This window comes from Buteo buteo, chromosome 11, assembly GCF_964188355.1.
Source record: "Buteo buteo chromosome 11, bButBut1.hap1.1, whole genome shotgun sequence".
Taxonomy (NCBI): Eukaryota; Metazoa; Chordata; class Aves; order Accipitriformes; family Accipitridae; genus Buteo; species Buteo buteo.
Genome location: NC_134181.1, coordinates 5,610,336 through 5,631,618, shown reverse-complemented (window position 1 = coordinate 5,631,618; position 21,283 = coordinate 5,610,336). Strand labels below are relative to the sequence as shown.

At 40.0% G+C, this 21,283-nt stretch overlaps 1 protein-coding gene across 1 annotated transcript in view; it reads left to right on the top strand.

Annotated features, from left to right (window-relative positions):
- GAN (gigaxonin) overlaps nucleotides 1–19,653 on the top strand; it is a 42,242-nt gene extending 22,589 nt beyond the window's left edge. Inside the window, exons 10-11 of the mRNA XM_075039952.1 lie at nucleotides 4,363–4,472; nucleotides 5,244–19,653. Coding sequence (XP_074896053.1) covers nucleotides 4,363–4,472; nucleotides 5,244–5,425 — 292 coding nt within the window. The 3' untranslated portion in view covers nucleotides 5,426–19,653. The remainder of the gene's footprint in view (nucleotides 1–4,362; nucleotides 4,473–5,243) is intronic.
- Nucleotides 19,654–21,283: the final 1,630 nt, after the last annotated feature.

The window sequence follows — 21,283 nt, the reverse complement described above, 5'->3', positions numbered from 1 at the left end:
CTGATTCTTCATCTAAAACAATATGCATTTGCTACAAGGTGATTAATTTAACATTGAAAAGTGCATTTATTTCCTCAGCAATAGTTTCTGAGACAAATAAAGGTAATTAGTCCCCTTCAAACCAACAGCTTCAAAAAGTCATCATGAAGGGTAGATATAAGCACCTTCAGACTCCACAGCGCATATTCTTTTTGTAGTTACAGTGAAGGAATAATACTGGAACTGTGAAAGCTAAAATATCACATTGATAGTGTATGTGTATATTATTGACAGAAGTCCAGAAGTGTTGGGTTAAGGGAAGTTTGTGGAAAGGAGGAATATGTTTGCAAGATCATTTAGCAGCAGTGGGTCAAAAGCACAGTGTATAAATTCTAGCAGTCTCAAAACAAAATTCATACTGTTTTTTTAGTAGTTACGTATTGGTATTGCATACTTCATAATGAGCTACAGACTTTTCCAGCTGTTTTTAAGTAAGTGCAGAACTTCATCATGTTCACTTTCTTTTTGAATGGAAAGAATTTTTTGTACTGTGAGTTCAGCCATCAGATATTGTTGGTTTAGAGTGATGTGTAGCAATGCACACGTGTGTGATCTGCATAATTTTTCATGTATGCCTCAGCTCTCATTACCTGAGAATACAGGGTCTAGCATCATCCTAGGCATCCAGAGTCCATTGAGGATCTGAGTTACGGGTTTTACTTCATGTGTATGTCTAAGTATGTACTTACATCAGTATACTAACTGGCATAATTCTGGCTTGAATTGGATTAAAGGACTGAAGCTTAACTTGTTTAATATTGCTTACTTTGACAGTAACTTACTCCAGAATAACTCACAATGCAGAGTCTTTCAAAATTGTTATTCTTAACCATGACGCAGACTTTTCTAAAGACTAGGGATATGCTGAGATCTTCACACTAGCAAAAAAGTAAACAGTGAGACTCCTGTTAATCTATACTGTATAAACAAGTAATAAAATAAATGAAGTGAGACAGAATACTAGCATACACATGAAATGTGGACAGGATAATGTAGAAAATAATTCTCATATTTGAAGTACTTCTGTAACAGATTTTTCAATTAATAAATGTTTTGTCAGCCTGTCTTTAGATTCGTGTATATGAGTGAATTTAAGTGAACAGAGGATAGAAAATACGCATGTCAGACTGCAATTTTTTTCAGGATGTAGATTTTTTTTTTTTCCAAAGGCTATAGATTGAGCTGTGGGTACATCCTGTTTTTAAAATATCAATCAAGCTAAAAATAGACTTGAAAAAACGTGAAAGTGGGAGATGGAAGGTGTAAGGGTATCCTTGCTCAATAATCCAGTGTTGGTCTACTCTATAAAAAGCAGGAAATCTTAACTAGGTAGTAAAGACCTTCATGGGTCAGTCTTTCTTTCTACCAGGGTTTATAATTTATAATATGCATTTTTGCATCATGTAGGTGTGTGGAGAATTGGATGATGTCTGTACACAGTGGTTTCTTTTTTTTCTTTTCAGTGTGGATATTTGGAAATACTTAATAAAGCACAGATTACTTTAGGTTTCTTTGCAAGAGCTGCTGGTGGAGCTCTGTCCTTGTGTATAGCCACTCCTGCCTCCTGGGGTAGGCTTTCTTCCTTCTTTTCACGAGCTCCTGGTTCAAAAGCATTATCAAAATTCACAGGTATTTAGGAGGATAAGAGTGAGAGATACTTGTTCAGAAGCAATACTTGGTAAAAACTCCTTTAAAATTTTCTTTTTGCTACTGGAACATTGTAAAAATAAGGAAATGCTTTCAGCAGTATGTAAGTAGTAAACTAAATAATCTCCCATTCAGTGTGCAGGAATTTCATTAAAAGAAAGTGCTTATGCAAATGTAATGAGAAAACTAACTGGCTGACTGATAGCACAGAGAAGATTTGGATTCAGTTGTAGGCTTCCTTTCACAGCGGGTGTGAGCTTGAAGTGACATGTCGTGTCTGGAATATGTTGTTTCTGTATTGCATCTTTATTTACTTCCCTCTTGGAAGTAAAAGTTACCATCCTGCTTGTTAATTACAGCAGTGTGGATGGATTATTTTGTTTATATCACTTTAAGACTGAAAAAACGCAGGATTCCTTCCTCTTTTTTTAATTTGAGTGGAAGCATATTTCTGTTTCAGAGCCATCACCTCTGTCTCTGGTTACAGAGGTACATGCCTTTCCCCCTGCTACTCTCGGATTCGGTTTGAGTAGAGCCATCCCAGGGAAGTACGCAAGAGTTATGTTCCAAGGAGTGTTTTCAAATTGAAAGATGGTGAATTTTTTGTCATTGTGTTTTCTCCATACTGTTCAAACAGCAGGCACAACCCACATAAAGCTGGAGCTTAGTCAAATTCTGATGAAATGTGACCCCTTGCCCTTCCTGTCTTTGTTCCTTCCTAGTTTTAACTGCTAAAGCTGCTGTAAGCATTCCTGAAAAGTTGTGCCTGTTTTTTAAAGTATATGCGTTGAGAAAGGTTAAGAATGAATTTTCACAAGCAACTACAGATACTTTAATATTGTCCTTTTGTGGTGTGCAGCAGGAAAATGCTTGGGCCTCACACTGTTGTGGGTTGTTTTTTTTTTTATTTCAGCTCTGAAACCCTGAGTATGTAGTGCAGATAAACCCCTGAAGTTCACATATTTTCCAAGCCCAAACTTGATCAGTAGCTAGACTAAACCCATCTAATTGGTTTTTGTCCTTCCTTAACATGATCCTGTATTTACTATTTAAAAAAAAAATAATATTGCAGTCTTCCTCCTGCATTTCTCTGCCACTTATTCAGTTTTCATAATTCTAGGTAACTTGGTGGTACAAAGCAGTGAAAATACTGACTGTGCCCTCTTACCACAGGAAGGAAAAGAAGCAAATGAAATATAGTGCAAGGTGTTTTGCTCTGTAACAGAGTTTTTGAATCAGTGTAGATGACTTATCCTTTTCTCAGTTCATCTGTTGTCCTCTGTGACAGCTACAAACTATACCCTTGCTTTCTCCAGAATCATAATCCTTCAGTGTATAGCACAGACAAAATAATGGACAGCTAGTCCTTTCGTTTGGCCTTTTAAAAATTGATCTCTCTCTCCAAGATAATTGATACGTAGCAGCCTCTCCTTCAGTGCCAGAAGAGAGGCTTACTTATGAATCATGAGTCAAGATAATGCAGAATTTTCAAAGGTCAGCAGTATCCGCAAGGATATTTCTCAACTTTTTCCATCAAATTAACCAGGTATGGCCGTGAAAATACATGGGATGCTTTTCAAAGGTTTTTCAAACTTTCCAGTTCTCTGTAAATTTTATTTAATTTATTTTATTTAATAAAAGATCTAGGAGCAGTCACCTAAAATAGCACTGATTTGTATGTCTTCAGGGTCTATAAACAGTAACTGCGACAGCATCTGCAGAAGTGCACCAGCATTTTATAGAAATTTGTTTCAGAACCATAGAGAGGATGCTGACAACTCTAGATAAATGGGACATCTTTATAAGCCAGCGTCCCACGTGGGTGATGAGTAGGTACTTACCTGGTTTCCAAAGGCTTCAACATGGAAAACTACTTTTCACTTGGTAGAACGATCAGGCTGATGTAGTGTTGAAATGAGAATATGCTTAAAGTGAACATAGGGGACTTGTAAGATTATAGTGGGAGCTAGAACGTGATTGAAAAGAGCCTGATACATGATTGGGAAGGTCTGTTTCAATTGAGGTAATGGACATTTCTTTCCCCAAATCCCTTACCATTTTGATTTCCGGTCGTCTATCCCTTGTTTAAAGTTAAGCATTGCCAAGTGCTGCATTCTTCTTACTGGACTGGGGATTTCTTGCTGCTGATAAAGTGCAATTAAAGAAGAATTATATGGGGGAAGACACTGCTTAATAACGAGGCCTCGCTATATAGCAATTTGTTATTTCCCCTAGCATGGGCTGTTAAGACTTATATGCTTTTATGACTCTACTGTTTTTAAGACAAAGCTGCCTAAAATTTTCTCTGTAGGGAAAATTGACTGGCATAGCTGTTGTAGAAGAGGCTCTCTTACATGCCTGCTCTCTTCCAGAAGGTCACACTGGGTGGCTGCAAGAAGATAGATTACACAGATGACTGGAGCAATTCTGAAATAAAGTGACTTCAGGATAAAGTATCCCAGGCTTCCCAAAGAGCAGTACCAATTGCTTTTCCTGGCTAGGAAAAGCCAAACCTGTCCTGAGCTAGGCAATGTTCCCAACAGTTTTTACATAACAAATTGACTTGTACACTCTGCTTTGGAGCCAAAGATGGTGGTTGGAAGAAGAACCTGGAATTCTTTTAATGTGCTCAATAAGAATTGCATACCATTTTTTTTTTAATTATTATTTTTACAGGTGGATTTATCTAAATGACCAGAACTTATGTATCCCAACGAGTTCTTCCTTCGTGTATGGAGCTGTGCCCATTGGAGCCAGCATATATGTGATTGGAGACCTCGATACAGGTCAGAAATAGAACTAATTAACCTCCTGTTGCTTGTCTTCTTCCAGTCTTTTAAATAAGTAGCACTAATGAGACTGAATTTTTTTAAATAGACTGGGACTATGTTCTGTTAATTTACTGTTGGCTTCATGGGAATTATGCTGGACTTACAGAAATGTACAGGTTGGTTTTGTACATTGGAGCTCTTCAAAGAAACAGATTCAGTGCTATAAGCATTTGGTTGATTAGTAGTTTGAAGGTCAGAAGAGATCAAGACTAAGAGTATGTTACTGCGTTTTCCTGAACGTAAGAAAAAATGTTGGTGCCTGAGGTTGTTTCTCCCATCTTTGCAGCAGTAGGCAGGTGGTTCTGCATTTTGGGGACATTGTCCAGTGGTTCATATGGATATGATAGTGGCTCTTGGCTCTAAATCCCAACCAAATAAATGTGTACTAACAAACATATTCAATACTCAGCTTTTAGCATCTGGCCACATACTGTAAAAAACATTTGGAAGACTACATGCTTTCATGGCCATAGGTATATATATGAGTGTGCAACAGGGCTTTCTACAAAATATAAAAGAGCAACATTCCAAATGTGGCGGGTTTAAGTAGATAAGAAATGTGATAGTAGTTTCCTTTTGACAACAGTTTCAACCATACCTCCAGAAATTGATTTGTGTTTCTGTGCATGCTCTCATTCACGTATTTGCCCTATTAGAGGTTAAATGTGGTGATAGCTACAGTATGTTTTAAGCATTTTATCTTTTTTTGTGAATGTGTGAATTCAGGTACAAATTATGACTATGTTAGAGAATTTAAAAGAAGCACGGGAACCTGGCAGCGCACTAAACCACTATTTCCATCGGACCTCCGCCGTACTGGCTGTGCAGCTTTGCGGATCGCAAACTGCAAGCTCTTTCGACTGCAGCTTCAACAAGGATTATTCCGCATTCGCGTACCTTCTCCGTGATCCGTATGCTGACAGTGGAGGAGACTGGAAGAATTCTGCGCAGTCCACCATAATATAGCTCTATATAAAGGAAAAGCTGAGAAATTACAGCTGAAACTTACACTGTATGCTGTGCTTTGGTATGGTAACTGTTTTTGTTTTAAATGCTTAAAAAGCTTGAGTCTCAGTTCTTGTTTCGGGAACAAATAACTTAAGTATACATTAAAAAGAAGAGAGGGGGGAAAATAAAAGGGGGGATCAAGGAAACACCTTCAGTCGTAATCATTTGGAGTTTAAACCATATTATTGAAGGAGGTATTTTGTGTCTGAAACTGGTGGGAATTGGTATTCCTTTGGTGAAGTTTATTGAAAAGCAAAAAAAGATTTCAGATGCGTTTCCCCTGAGGGGAACTGATAAGAATAAATGTGCTATCTTGGACTGGATAGCTATAATACACAGAAGCTATATGATAACCAACCTCCCTGGTGCACTGCAAAGACTGTTGTTTGACCGTAATACCATAGGAGATGTTGGTTGTTGCACCTTTTATTTCTAATCCTTCCTCAAAAGTTAAGGTCTGTGCCTAAAAATGGTGGAGGTGTGTACATATGGTTTTTCATTCATTTGCAATGTTTTCATTCTTACAAATATTTTTAATATATTTAAAATGGACTAATCTGAAATGGATACAGTATACTACAGAGAAGTAAACTGTTTTTTCTATGCTGTCATTTGAATAGCCTGATGAACTGGTGTACGGATGGGTGGCATGCGTTTCTGTGTGGGCTTTGGTGGCTTTTCTTGAAGTAAAAAGGGAAATGGTGTTTGGAACGGTTAATGATGATTGCTGCTTTTGGTAAAAGACAACAAAACTTGACAAATTAAAGAAAATAGATTGTGTTCCTTTTTACTTCAGATCGCTTACAAACTAAATGGTTTTTAAGACTGAGGATTATAGAAAAGTGAATTTTATCTCTGTTAGAACAAAAGTGAAATATGACAAGGATATATTTGTTTTGCAGAAAACATGATTTTTGGACTGAGTTAAGGAAAATTTATACAGCGACTTTAAATTGGGATCAAAAGTTGGTTTACTAATGATTTCCGTGCTAAGGTACAGTCTTGTTTACTACTGTCTGACTTTGAAAGCTGGGTTTTATGGTGTGGTTATAGTGAAGAATTTAGTATCTTGCATTTTATTTCTTACTAAATCTTGTTCACATCAGTAGCGATATTTAATTTACTTTTGTTCATAGTCAAGATCAGCTGGTAGAACACTTTTACCTCAATTTTTGATTTCATTATTGTTGTGATGGGTGGGACGTAACCTGTATTTATTTAAAAGTAATAAAATGAGAGAGAGGGAAATAGAAATAAGATCTCCTGCCCTTCAGAAAAAGAGACTTTGTATAACCAGTATTATAACTACATACAATACCTTCCACTCTGCAACTTTGTGGACCTCAGACAAGCCAATCTCTGCCCTCGGTTGTGTTAGTGTAAACCTTCGTCATCTTTATTGAATCATCTTAGATATGCTGAAATACAATCCCAAACTAGTACAAAATAGTTATATTTCACTAAATATCCCTTGAAGAGACGTTCTGAAACTTACTTGTGCTCAGTCCTTCCATAGCGCTGATGTGTGGTTGGAATTACTCTGATTCTGAGCAAAGGGGTGGGGGAAAAAAAAACAAAAGGGCAGCAGCCAATCCATTTACCATTATTTATTTTTTTATTTTTTACAATGCTGAAGTGCTGCAAAACTTGAACTATATACATCAATTTTCTGACCTATATTAGTTGGCATATTAAAAATTTTATATATTTATGCATTGCAGTAAATGTGGTGTGTGTATATATATATATATATATGTCTTTAGATTTTAAATTTATATATAATGCTTTACTACAGAAATGTGAACCACTATTTCCATCCTTGGCTGTCTTGTGAAATAAATCAAGTGCTGTTAGTTTATCTGTAAAACTTCCCTTTTTTGAAAATCTTACATTGTTCAATTTTTTTTCTTAGACGAAGTGCCAAGATCCCATGTTCAAAAGTGATGAATGTTCCTAAGTATCTATTTCACTTTTGAGCTCAGTTTTCTAAGTGGCTTAGAAAACTTTCGAAAATGTTGTTCAGAATATTGCAGGCTGCTATCTCTTGATTCCCTGTAGCTTCCCAGTATACTTGAGGGCATTCAGCATCCAGAAAACCTAAGTACTAAATGCACATAAAAATCCAAATCATATGTACTTTAGCAGTGTTTCGCAGTTAAAGTTACTGAACCAAATGTTTACACTTAAAGTAGGATTAACAGTAGGTAGTCTTACTTTTTTCTTTTTTAATAAATAAAACAAATCTGCTGGTAATTGGGGTGTGTTGCAAATGCACTCGGTGAGATTTGACCAAGAAGTTTAAGCCTTTTCACCTGAAACAGTTACAAATTTGATTTCTTAGCACGCGTGTACCCCTGTCACTTTCTGCGTGGTTGGCGGCCAGGGACCCAGTCTCTAGAGACATCTCCTGGAGTTTTGGGTCCATGCTCAAGCCAAAGATTCAAGCACTCCCGAGATCTCAAATCTGGCTTCCTTGGCCTTGCTTCAAGGGGTTGGGGATCATTCCCCATCTGTGTTGTCTGTGGGGCCGGTCCAGGAGATGTTCTAGCCTCTGTTTGTGTGTAGGAGGGAAAGGATGCATCTTTCAGGGTCTGACTTGTGTCTGTCTGTCTGTCTAGTTCTGATCTGCAAGCCTGGTGACGAGCGCATCTCTTGGGACGTGCAATAACCAGGTTTGATTGCCTCCCAGTTTGGAGCAAGGCTTTGAAGCCAAGTCTCTCCTTTCTCCCAGGGAGAGCCTGATTGTACAGGTGATGGTGTACGAGAGAGGGGCAGCTCACCGCTGGCTCTTCTTGGGAAAGAGATGGTCGACTTCAGTAGAGGAGGAAGGCTTTGATACCAGAGGTGCTAAGTGGAGGGAGGTCACTGGTTTCCTAAGCATGTTGGAAGGTGTGAACAGCTGTAGATTGAACTGGATTCACTGGTACGTGCCACCACCCCAGCTGTCCCTGCTTTCCTGGTGGCTGCGTACTCCCGCATATGATGGCTGAACCGTGTGGGAAGCAACTCATGAACTTTCTTCAGTTTGCAGTCCAGGGGTTGTAGGTGGTTTGGCAGTTTAGAAACTTGTTTAAGTTGTCCTTGCTTGGCACGGTAGCCTTAATTCCTTCCAGCTCGTGAATCGGCACTCAAATTCAGCCAGTTCCCCCACGGGTGCAGTCTACTGACTTCCAGGCGTCAGGTTTTTAGGCACCTTCCTTACTGATTTACCAGACTGGGTGCCTCGCTGGGGTTGTAAGCTCATCACAGCATTGAAATGCCGATGTTTTGAGACCAACATCTGTATTGCTGAAGAGTGCCGCCAACTTGGTGCCCACCCCACCTCGTATCAGGGCTGGGTCCTTGGGTGCGGGTCTCGGCTGGTTGCATCTTGAGTCAAGCTCAGCACAATCCCAAACGAGGACTGGCTGGGTCATGATGCAGGCTTGAGTGACTTGGGTTGGGCCTCTGTGTCCTTTCCTTCCCCCTGCTGTAGAATTGGACAAAGCCCAGCCATTGTAATCAGAAAATCATCAAATATGGGGTAGGGGCTGTGGAAAATGGGAATAGCGGTAGCTTTTTTCTCTTCTCACTCCACCTCTTGCCACCCTTTTTCCCTAAAATGTTTCCCCTTCCTTTTTCCGTGCGCCGCAGGTTATTTTTGGAAAAATTCTGGAATTGCTAATTTAAGGGTAGAATCAAAACTTTGAGTGTACAGGTAGGGGAAAAAAGAGATAATACCATAAGCACACAACAGTGTCCTCTGTGCTGTTTTATGCATGTAGTCTTGTGGCTGGTCTGCACAGCAGAAAGAGTGATTACAGAACCAAAAGTGTAAAGTGCTGTTGCTCTCATAAAATAAATTTCTTGGGTTTCTTAGGGAGGCACACACCTGACCTTTTGAGATGCTCATGTTCCTAAAGAGTCAGCGGTGGATTTCAAATTCTCATCCTTTCTGTTTTTGTAACCTGAAAAAGAGGCATCCCGAAGAGTCTTCTGTTCTGTTATACCGCAGCAAGGTCTGCCTGTCCTCAAATATTTTATCAGCTATTCCTTAGATTTTAGTTATTGTGAAAATGCTGTACCAACTCAGCTGCCCCTGGTCGAGTGACTTTCCGTAACTTTGAGGGTACCTCGTCTTTAAATTGAAGGCAAATTAATAGGAGATTACACAAAAGGATAGCAGTGAATCTAAAATCAAAGGCAAATTTACAAAATCAGCTCACTAATAACTGTGGGCAGGCTGTATCCCTTTTGCTTTTGACTGCACAAAACGTGCACGTCACACAGCCTGCCTTCTGAAGCAGAGTACTTGCTGAAAATAGGAGTTCTGTCATCAAAACTACTGAAGCGCCTGGCTTGCTTTATAAACTCCCCTTCCAGAAAACACCAGGCAGCTTAATTTCTTTTTTGCAATATTTCTTGTGCCTGTATGACTTGGTAAATGCACAAGTACAGAAGTGAGGGGTTTAGGGAACATTTTTCCCTGTTTGAACTGCAGTTGCTCTGGTTGGTTCCATAAATACTGTGGCCATACAGCCTGCATGGGTTTTGGTAACGCGCATGTGCCATGCAAACTGCAGAATGCAATAACAAATGCAAGTTGTTACAAGTGCCAAACTTTTGGTTTCCTCTGTATATAACAAAAATTCAACTGTTCTATTAAAATACAGAGATGCTTAAAATTCACTGTGTTCCAAAAAAGAGCAGTGGTTCTTTTTTCTTTTTTTTTTAAATGAATGTTATTTAAAACGCTGTAAATCTTTACTTTTTTTTAATACTGTTCTGCAGGTTGGTGTTACTCTTCACAGCTGCCTTGAGACATCACTCCATGTGATGCATATGGACACTTTGCTCTTTATTAGAGCACTAGTGCCATGCAAGTATATAATAAATGGCAGCTGACAACAGGTTTTAGTATTTAAAATTACAAATATTTAGATAAAGTGCAACTTACCTGCAGAAGGAAAGCTGTGTCTCAGGAGGTGTGACTATACCCAGGGACACAGGCATACTCAAGATTGTAACCAAGGTATGTTTTGGTGCCATTCACAGCAATGCTTTCCAAGGAGTTATATTTAATTTGGGGTATGGATCCCTTCTGCCTCTAACGTTAGCATCAAGGTTTGGGGGTTTGTGTTCTCTTAACTCTTGGGAGTACTTAAACCAGCTTCTTCAGGTGGGTGGGAGAGGCATTAATTATATACATGTTTGTTTTGCAGTTAGAAGCCACTATTTCCATCTTAACTTGGAGTATTTCCTTTTACTGTTACGGAACAAGTACAGGCCTGCGTTTCAGTCGTCAGTGCTGTAGCCTTTTGACATTTGCCATTTTCTGTTGCTCTTCCTTGTTTGTTATTGGAGTTGAGAGCTACGTCAGTAGGGTCTCTGTTTCCGTGGCACACTACTTGTGAAAGAAAAGTAAGGAGATCTGTCTGATCACTTAAGACTGGGAAAGTGAGCCAGTAAAAGCTGACTTGGAGGTATTGCTGTAAAGCCAGTAAGATTTGGGTGAAGCACCACTCATTTTCTGTAGGGGTCACATCCGTGTGCTCTGATTGCACACATGCTCTCCAGCATCCCTGCGGTTTTGGGTTTTTTTTCCTGGGAAATTTTTCACTGTAGGAAGGCTTGCAGCCAGGCGTTAAGGTGATATCTCTGATCAGTCATGCCCTGCGTGACTTTGTAATCTAACTGCTGTTCTACTCCAGTAAAAAATTCTCTTAAATTTTTGATTAATAGGTAAGCTAAAAGAATAGACTAAAAAGTGCCTAACTAGATAAACACCTGCTAAAAAGGATTAAAGGTAATAGAATTAAACTATAAACTGCTACCAACAGGTGATTATGTTGTAAATTTGTTGGTGATACAAAATCTTAAAGATATTTTTAAAAGTGGCTTATTCTAGGTAGCGGCTTATTAGTTATAAAGATAATTAAAATACACAAAGGATTTGTTTAGAATAATATTTGAAGGTTGCTTGAAGTAATCTATTGAAATGTCTTGAAAAGCAGGCTGGAAGATTGGAACTTTTCAATTTAAAAGGCTAAATCTTGTTGCCCAGTATTTTTGCAGGGTTTCATGTGAATAATGAACACCTGCTAGAGCTCATCAGTAAATGAACATGCTCAATGTCATTGCCTACCTATGCCCTTGAATTTTCATAATGAAATGAGACTACACTAAGCCCTTGTAAAAGCTGATGGATCTGATTACAGTAATAGGATAGAAAGAAGCATCCTCAGTGTAAGTAACATTATTTTATTCATAAAACATGAGAATGTAATTTTATTTTTTTTAAATACTAGGTGCTTTTGAATCACCACCTAATGTCCTTGACTTTTTTTTTTTCCTTTGCCTTTCCTCTTTCCTTTATTTTCAGTTAATGCTAAGACATCCTCTGTTTTTGTCAAGGATAAGTTTCTTTTATCTGTAGTTCTAAACCCAGTGAGAGCCTGAAAGATACCACTTAAGCTGGCTGTACGGTGGCTGCTTTTACAAGTATAATTTCTGTGCATGCTGCCACCTCCACTGATTTCACAATAGAAGAAAACCTGTGGAACAATATTGCACCTGATGAAAGCAAGAGCCATTTTGGAAAGTCTAAATTTCAGTATGCGATATGCAGTGTGCTACAAAAACCTTATCCCTGGCTGTTCTTGAGATTCTCACCTCAATGATCTCACATGCTAACGCTTTGGCTAGGCAGCATCTGTTTTATTAATTTACACACGATAGCAGGAAAGCATTATCATCCTTGTTGCTTGTTTCGCTATTTTTAGGTCTTAAAAAGCAAAGTCTGCTTAATTGTTAGAATAAGTAAACCAGTACACCGCGGTATCTGGCAAAGTGGTCAAGTTGAACAGAGCTGACGTTCTTTAAAGCTCTTGTTAAAGTTTCTTTCTGAAGGGAAGCCAAGGAGTACCTTCCTAAGAAATACTTTAAAACTCTTTCAGAACTAGTCTTAAACTAGTCCAAAGGACTCTTCTGGATTCCTTAGAGAAACCAGGATCTGTTCTAGCTTTGTTAGCTTGGGGAAGCAGCTGCTAAGTCAATTTTAAGCTTTTTTTTTTTTTTTCCTCCCTGACTTCTAAAACCTAATGATTTGTTTCTTGTAATTGAAACTTTTTTGTATTTAAGGATCTGAGACTGTATTTTGCAATGTATGGTGAGTATTCTATCGTATCTTAGTTTAATCGATGTAAATAGCAAGCTGTGTTCCGGTGGACTCCTAGAAAGTAGCTTTACAGTGTTAAGGGGGCAGGAAAAGTATCAGTAAAACGATTCTCCTTATACTGCACATGGCCTTGCTGTGTGTATCTGATGGGGCAAGAGGCTGGTTTTGGCACAGAGCTCGTATAACTGCCACCCCTTGCTGCCCTCGGTGTTTGGGAACAAGGCTGGGACGTTGTGCAGCTGCAGACATGTCGAGTGCCAGAGAGGACTCGAGGCTGTGGCTGGTCGAGAATTGACCCCCAAAGCCTTGTCAAACCAACAGATACAGATTCTTGGGCATACCCCGTGCATAATGCTGCTTTCTGGTCTCAGTTGTTTTGTCTTTTGCTCTTATTAACAGGATTTTGCTTTCACTCTTGCCCCAAGTTTACTTCTGAATGCATTGCTTTTGCCCACGATCACTAGGAAGAGCTCGTGTGGGTGGGAGGACGTCCACACAAACTTGATCTCTCTGTACGCTGGCTTTTCACGCGTCTCTGCATCCTTTAACTCCGCTCAGTGTATGTGGGGAGAGTGCTTAATACACGATGAAACGACTTTTCATCAAGCTTGTAAAACTAATGTCGGCAGGTTAGAGATCACCTGAACATCTGTAAGCAATCCTGTAGGTAGAACATGTGTAGCCCACTCCCGTATATTCACATTACTTGTGGCTGGAAGTCTGCCACCTTGTCCGTGGGGAAAAGCCCCCATTCCCAGCTACCTCATTTTTTTCTTTGCACTTTGTCAATTTTTTTGTTTTGTTCTGTTTTAAATTGCATTTCGTCCTTCAATAAAAAACTAAAAGCAGACAAGAAGCAGGGCAGAATGATGCCATTGTTCAAGGACAGTTTAATTTCATTTTAAATGCATGTTTCTGTACAAAAAGACCAAGGTTGACCTGCATCTGCTGTAAAAAGTAAATACAAATTTATATTACTTGAAAGTAACTATTATACTTGTAAACGAGAGAAGCAATTGAAAGACTGTCCTGACAATTTTTAAGTAGGAAAAAATCTGTTTAAAAAATAGAAGTCTCTGCTCTTTTAAGGACAGATCAGATAGTTTTCTCTCTGCCTGTACTCTGCACTGTTTTGCCTGTGAACTTGATCCATTATCTCAGTATAGGGATTCACTGATTTTTCTGTAAGGTCTAATCTGGATTTTTTTTTCCATGGAGTTCCCCATTTACTTACCTACAGAGGAAAAGATGTCCAAATAAATACCCACCTTCCGTAGCTGAGATTATGTATTTGCCTGTTTCTTTGGGATCTTCAAGTATGCAGCGTTTTGCTTAGCTTGAAGAATTAAAAAAAAAAAAAGAAAAAAAAAAAGTGTGTTTTCTTCTGTTTCTAAAGGTGCTATTTTGACATATTTTTGAATTCCTTGCACTGTGCTTGACTTCTTAAAGTACCAATGTAAGCTGATAATCGGCTTGTGTTTGTTCTCTGGGGTTTTGGGGTCGGTTGGGTTTTTGGTTTGTTGGTTGTTGGTTTTTTTTGAGTATTCAGCCCTTTTTTTAAAAAACATCCCTTTTCATAAAGACAACTTCCAAACTGTCAAAGGCCTTAACAATACAAAATGTAATGGGAAAAAGCTGCCTTTTTTCTTTCTTTGTAAAGGCAAGCCCAAGAAATGCTTCACAGGGAACATTTTCCTCTAAAATTTTAAGTAGTAGCTGGTATTAACTTAGAATGAAATGTAGCAAACGTTTTACTGGCCATGCACAAATAGTAGGGATAGAACAAGGAGCTATTCATGTCTCTGCAGACTGTACCAATTAGCTGCTAATTCCAGAGCCTTCTACTGGCATCGTGGTGGCTGTTCCGTCAATATTAATCTTCTTGGGCTCGGTCCCGGGACCTGGCTGCGTGTTGTTCCCTGTGTGTCCGGGACACGCTGACCTCCGTGGCTGTGGGAGCCACCTGGACGTTGGGCCGGGGATGGGTTTTGCCTCGGACCTCATCTGTTCGACCCTCGTTTCGGAGAGATGCGCATGGCTGTCGAGGTCTGTTCACTGCGGAGGGTTTAGCCGCCCCGTGCCGCGGGCGGTCAGGAGGTAGGAGGAGGGCAGGTACCAACTGCTGCCGTCGCTGGAGAGACGTCGTCGGCTCGGCAGATCTGAGCAGAAGGCTCTCGTAGGTGCAAGCTGTGGAGGAGAGTGCTAAATTTTAGTCCTGTGTAGGAACTTTGTTGTCATCCATATTGTGCTGTCTTTATTTTTGTTTAACCTGTATCATCGTTTCAGTTTAGGGATTTGATAACTTAACGTTGCTAAAAGTTTTCCGTTCTGCATAGGACATAAGAAAATCGTACTCCTGCCCTGTCTGAAGCAGCAGGAAGGATCAAGGCATTCCTGTTTGAACTTGTCCCATCTCCAGACATCAGGTTACTGCCTTTTTGTAGCCTTCACGGTCCCAGTGGTGTAGCATTTCTCTGTCTTGTGAATGTAGGAGCCCTTTAGCCTTTTGAAAAGAGCCCAGAGGCTGCCTTGTCGTTCTCCTACTTCACGCGTTGGGTGCTGCCCTCTGAACCATCCTAACTCGTCCAGACTGATGTTGTCCAGGAACCGCGGGCTGGTGGCCTTCACCAGGAGCATCTGCGTTACCTGCAGCACTGTCTGAAAAACAGCCAATAAATGAGGGACCACGGAGAGCCCTACGGAGCTTGCAAATCCTTGATCCTCTTATTTTAGGGAAGGCTGAAGAGCAGCGCTGTTCATTGCCAGGCCTGTGCACAGAATCTGAGCCTCGCAGCTGCGCCCTGGCTGCATGGGTGAGGATGAGTCTACCCTGTCCCCTACATAAGGGTAAGATATAAAGGTTTATGGGCTGAGTGTTATAGGAGATCTAATGTTTTGCATTTGTTGTATCCAAATCTGAAAATATTGGAGGCTCTGGAACTATTTCTGCAGGGAGGATCAGCAAGTATTGGCCTAAATAACTGGGGAGCTCCTAGCCACCTGGTTTTCCCCTCCACTTTTCTTTTTTTGAGAAAACGGAAGTGTGTAACTGCTTCCCAGTTTGTATGCTTACTGTTTTATAATCTGAAGTGGGAGCCTGACAAGCTGAGATTTGTTTTAATTTTGCCTTCAAAAGGAAAAAGCAAAATTTCTTCAGGTTAGATGCTCTACCTTCAGAGTTTTCCCTCCGTAAACCATGTTTATTGAGTACCGTGACTCTTGTAGGATTGGGCTAAAGAATTGAAATACATATTATATGAATTATGACTAATATACTTAGTCTGACTTTGTACTGTAGAAATATTCTATTTTAGTATAAGAGAATGAAATAACTACATTGATTAGTCCAATTATGATACCTATATTCCATAAGCCACATAATAGGAGGGAGTTGGAATATAATGCCACATTGCTGCCACTCTCGTAAAGGTTCAGCATTCTGTCAAATCTAAGATCTTGATAATTACCAGGCTATTGTCAGAATATATTGCCACTTTTCCTACAAGAAATATGTCAGTGTGGTGTGGTAGAAACACTCACCTGGCCTTGTTTACCATCGCTGGCATGCAGCTTGACAGCAAGGTTTATTCCCATCATCCAGCTGACATGCTTTGACTTTTGTTTTACAGATGTGTTTACTGTTACAGGCTTTTTATGTGCGTATGTTTTCTGTGGGTCTTCTTGTGCTTTGTGTGGGAATGGAGTTTTTGCTTTTATTTGTGTATGTGCCCACCCCAAAAATCTTCCTGTGTTGCTTTAGAAATGAATCCATGAATTGCTTGGGACCAGTCTGGCATGCTCTGACCTGAGTATGTTGAGTTACTTCTGTAAAAACAGGGAAAAATAAGATGCAAATGCTCTTTGGCCTCAATCAAACTATGCAATATCGTGCACTAAAGAGCTGAATTCCTTGTGATACAGAAGATGCACGGCTCTTGTGTCCTTCCAAATCCAGTCCTTGGTCCAAGGTTAGGAGAACTTGTACGCAATGGCTGCCCAAGAATCTTGCATCTAAATAAACTCTTCCTCACTGTTTTCCTCTTTCCCCCCCTCCTCACCCGTCAGTTTATTAGGTGTTTTGACTCTGAATGATGTGCTGTCAAAGTGTATCCCTCCTGTCAGTCTCGTACTGTTGTCGATTGGAGCTTGTCTTGTAAACCCACCAGGGTGGCTTACCTGCTGGAGTAAGTTAGGGGCCACCTCACGACGTTTGCATCTCTTTGCTCTAGAGCATGTCAGGCATTTTGGGTTTGCTGTGCCCCTCCAGGGAGATGTAGGTCTTGCTTTTATGTTCCTGTGTTGTTCAGTTGTGGGTCTGGTGCTTACAGTAAAGAATACCTGTGACGTCTCAAATCCAGTCCAAGTCAGTTTTCATTTCCACCGCTTGTGCTTGTGTATGTGAGTTTGATTTTGCTGCTTCCATGGCAATTCAGGGATAAATGCCCATGTGGTGAGGACTGCTGGTAAAGGTTCTTTGTTCTCCCGTTGCTTCGGTTTTCCAGCGAAGTTTGTTCCTTGTGTTCCTCTTCTTCCCCCTATTAAATACTAATAAAACCAGTACACTGTTTTCCCCTGCTCTACATGCTGTGAGTAGCTCTTCTCTACCAGTTGATCACATCTTCACACCTTTACATGCATTCTTCTGAGTAGTTTGCCTATATTTCTAATTTACTTAACCCGCATTGTACCTCATACTGTTTCTCCCTCCTAACTCCGTTTACTATTTTGTCTTTCTTTAATTCAGGTTAACTTTGATTTCTTTCTCTGATTTCAAAAAGGGATTTCAGTGCATGACATGGGAGACAAACAGAAAATCTCTCTGCAGATGTCTGTGAATATTGATTCCCTCCCCAGCACAAACAGTGTAAGGGGTTCAGCCTATTCCATTCCTAACCCCAGGTTTTTTCCTAGTGCTAGGCAGAACAAAGTTTGAAGGCGTTTCTTATTTCTTTCCGTAATTGAAAATATTTGGAGATTTTCTTCTTCGGAAGTAGCCACTGCAGATGAGCAGCTGGCATGCAAGAGGGTTGTTATGCTTCCATATTCAGTATTTTTAATTGAGGAACAAATAATTTATTTTGGGGAAAAAATGTAAATTTTTTTGTATTTGTATGTCAAAGTGGCCTTTATAGGAAAAGCACATAAAATATTTAGATTAAAATTGCTTAGTTGTGTAATTTTAGTGGGGATTTTTGTATTGACAGGGTTTCTATGCATTTTTCAAAATATACTTGCTGTTTTGTGTTGGAATTATTGGAAATATTTTTAAAAACGTGTATTACCACATTTTCCATGATTGATCCCTTTACTATCATTCCTTTTGAATACTACAAAGATTTTAATTAACCCTGTAAATTAATTTTCCCCCACAAATATTTGCATTAAGTCAATATAATGAGTTATAGCATGGGTATGTAGCTTTAAGGGAATAAGCCTAGTAATGTAGCTTAATTATGGAGAGATCTTTTTGGAGAAGGGCAGTACGCAGTGTTTCAATTGCACTTAAAAGACTAAAAGTTTTTTGAACTGTTTCCATCCTATATTGTTTACATTCGAGCATTCTTAAAATATGTACAATTTGTGCAGTATGCAATTCTCCTTCATTCTGTCGGGATAATACTAATGTTAACAGATCTGAAAAGTTTTGGAAAGCGGGTGGTATCCTAACGGATATGACGTGAGTTTGTGGGAGGGAGGAGAGGAAAGTTAGATCCATTTTTCCATTTAATTATGTACACATTTTCATATTAGCTGAGACTAAAGTAACTGAACTTACAAATGAATTGTAAGTAACATTAGTAGTTTGGGGGTGGGGGGAAACAAAAAAGGGGGTTGCAGAACTGCAGGCAAAAATACCCTTTAGTTGCACTGCAGTGCAATTGCCTTGACTGCCTATGCAAAGAATAACCTGAGTTTGATACATCAGACCCTTCTGTTACTGCTCTGATTTTACTTTCTCTTCTCGAGGTGTTATTGTAAGGCTTGCTAAGTAGAACCTTCCCGGGAGTGTTTGTCAACCGACACTTCAGTTTTATCATTTTATGTTTGTATTTTAATTTTTGTTCTTGTTTCTGTTTCTTAAGAGATCCCACATCGTTCATAGGTTAGTGTAAGTGCAAGCTTTTAGGCGTAGTAACAAACAAACATTGCATGCTACCATGTATTCTCATAATTGAAGAAAAATGTGCAATTTTAATAGCACTTTGACCTATTGCTGAAACACTGGGTTTTGCAATGGAACAAACTCAACAATTGAAAACACTCTGTGTCTACATTAGATGTCTTGAAAGTGAAGAAAAAGGCAGTTACTCCAATTGTACCCACAGATAATTTGGTATTGATTTTTTTTTTTTTAAAAGGAGTTTTATGGTCTGTTATTAGAAAAATACACATTTCTTGGTTTACTTTAGTTGCCATAAATTGCCCAGTGCAGAGTCTGGTCCACCTCCATCCATTATTTTCATGGAGTAGTTGCACATAAAATCGTAACAGCAAAGCAGGAAAGCTGTTTGGTTACTTACCAGTAACCTCCCTTGCAGAATTGCTTTGTGGCTCTCACACAATATGAAAAGGGACACGAAAATTTTCCTGGATTAAGTAGCACTCGCTTCGTTTACGTGTTCAGTATAATGTTGGGTGACTAAAGGGAGGTTCCCTTTTTAAAGTATTTGACTTGTGCTTTGGGGACTTAGTTGCCACTGTGCAAATTGTGCTGTAATATTGTACCAAGGATCAGTGAAAGTGTTTTATCTTTTTTAATGTCGTTTGTATTTGACCGGGTTTTATAAATGTAAGAAAACAGAGTGTTGTATTTTGATCTGAAATTTGCGTATGGTAAAAGTAACTTTGCTTTATGTATTGGAGGTTTGTTCAGAACTTGAATTATTTTATAGAAGGGTACAGACCAAAATTAATTGTCTTAAAGGTGTTTAATAAACTAACCAAATAAAACATTGATGGTTTGAAAACTTGTTAACTGCTCCTTATGCTTTTTCCTTCTATTTTTAAGAGAAAGGAAGAACGTAGTTCAAGATTTTCTCTCAAGGTCTTACGAAAAATGAAAAAAAAATAGTAGTAGATTTTATAAATATCATCTCCCATGAGTTATCTGCTTTATTATTAAACATTCTTACATGCCAGAAGTTTAATCAAAGGGGAAAACCCAAAGGAAATAAATGGAGGAGGAAAGGCTAAGGAAATAAGGGGAGGCGGGAGCAGTCCCTCTCCGGCTCTGTCCGGGCAGTGAATGCTTACGGCCGCTGGGCTGTGGGCGTTGGTGGTGGCCGCTCCGGGAGAAACGGGAGTGGGCAGGAGCTCCTGCTCACCTGTAAAAGCTCTCACTGTTGTTTGAAGGTCTCCTTTCTCCCCTGCAGTCACCTTCACTCGTCCTCTTCAGAAATACTGCTGCTTTCATGTGACCTTTGAAAGCAGAGGAGAGAAGTATGTGAAGCATAACTGCTCCCAAGGGCGGGTACAAACAGCTCGTTTCAGGGCTGCCAAATATTTGGCGACCCTCAGTTGCGCCATGGCGTGCGTACGTAACCTCTTCAAGTTCAGAGATCTGGACTTTTTTAAGATGCCAAGCAGCTGCAACTCAAATTAAGCAATACGCTTCCTTCTTCGTGCTGCGATTCTCCCCTTACCGATGTACTGGCCGTTGCTTCTGCTAGTGCTGCCTCTGCCGAGACAGAAGAGCCGGAGCGAGGGCGGTTGATGACTGATGGGAGGGATACCGTCGTCTCTGATCACAGGTGGGAGTGCGACGACAGCCATAAACTCAGCCCCTGCAGTCGTCCTATACCTTTTGGTCTTCAGGAAAAGACATGATTTCACCCAGAGCTCTGCCTACCTTTTTTATTAAATAAAAGGACATCGAGGCAAGGCCAAATGGGAGGTAGGAGTCAAGGGAAAGCTGAGGTTTGGGGTAGCTTGGGCAAGGGCAGCAAAGGGGGAAGGCAGTGCCATAGCTCCAAGCAGAGCGCAAAACTGGGTGCTGTAAACACGCACTCTGAAAGAGACAGTGGGTATTAGACAGAAAGGTGGATATTGGCTCAGTAAACCCCTTCTCTTCCTTAGTTCAACAGCCATACCAAGTGAAGCACAGGTCCTGCACCGCCAGCTGGTTTGGTGCAGAGAGCCTGAGGCCTCCAGTGTAAACACGGGCTGATGATAGGGAATCTCGTGTTGATTTACCCGTGTTGCTGGTGTTCCCATGGTTATGGCTGCGTAGATGGGCTCTGCCATATCTCCCCTGTCTTACTGAGTCTTGGAAACAAAGACAGGAGGGTGAGCTTGGATTTATCTTTATTCCACAGCCTGGAATCCTAACAGAAGGGGAAGAAGGCTGCTGCCTGGTTTCCTTTACCTTTTATGCACAGAGGAGATATAATATGAGGTTTCCATTTCTTCCTCTTTTTACCCCCTCAATGTTTTTCTAAAATATCGCAGAAGAAATCCAGAAGTGGTTCCTCAAGCAGAACTTTCAGCCGAGGCGCTCAGCGCCTGAGAACAAGGCCTCCCTGGGCCTCCTTAATTGCAAGGTACTTGCCAAGAAGTCTACGTACCAACTTTACACAACAGGGCTTGTGACCCCCGTGATGTC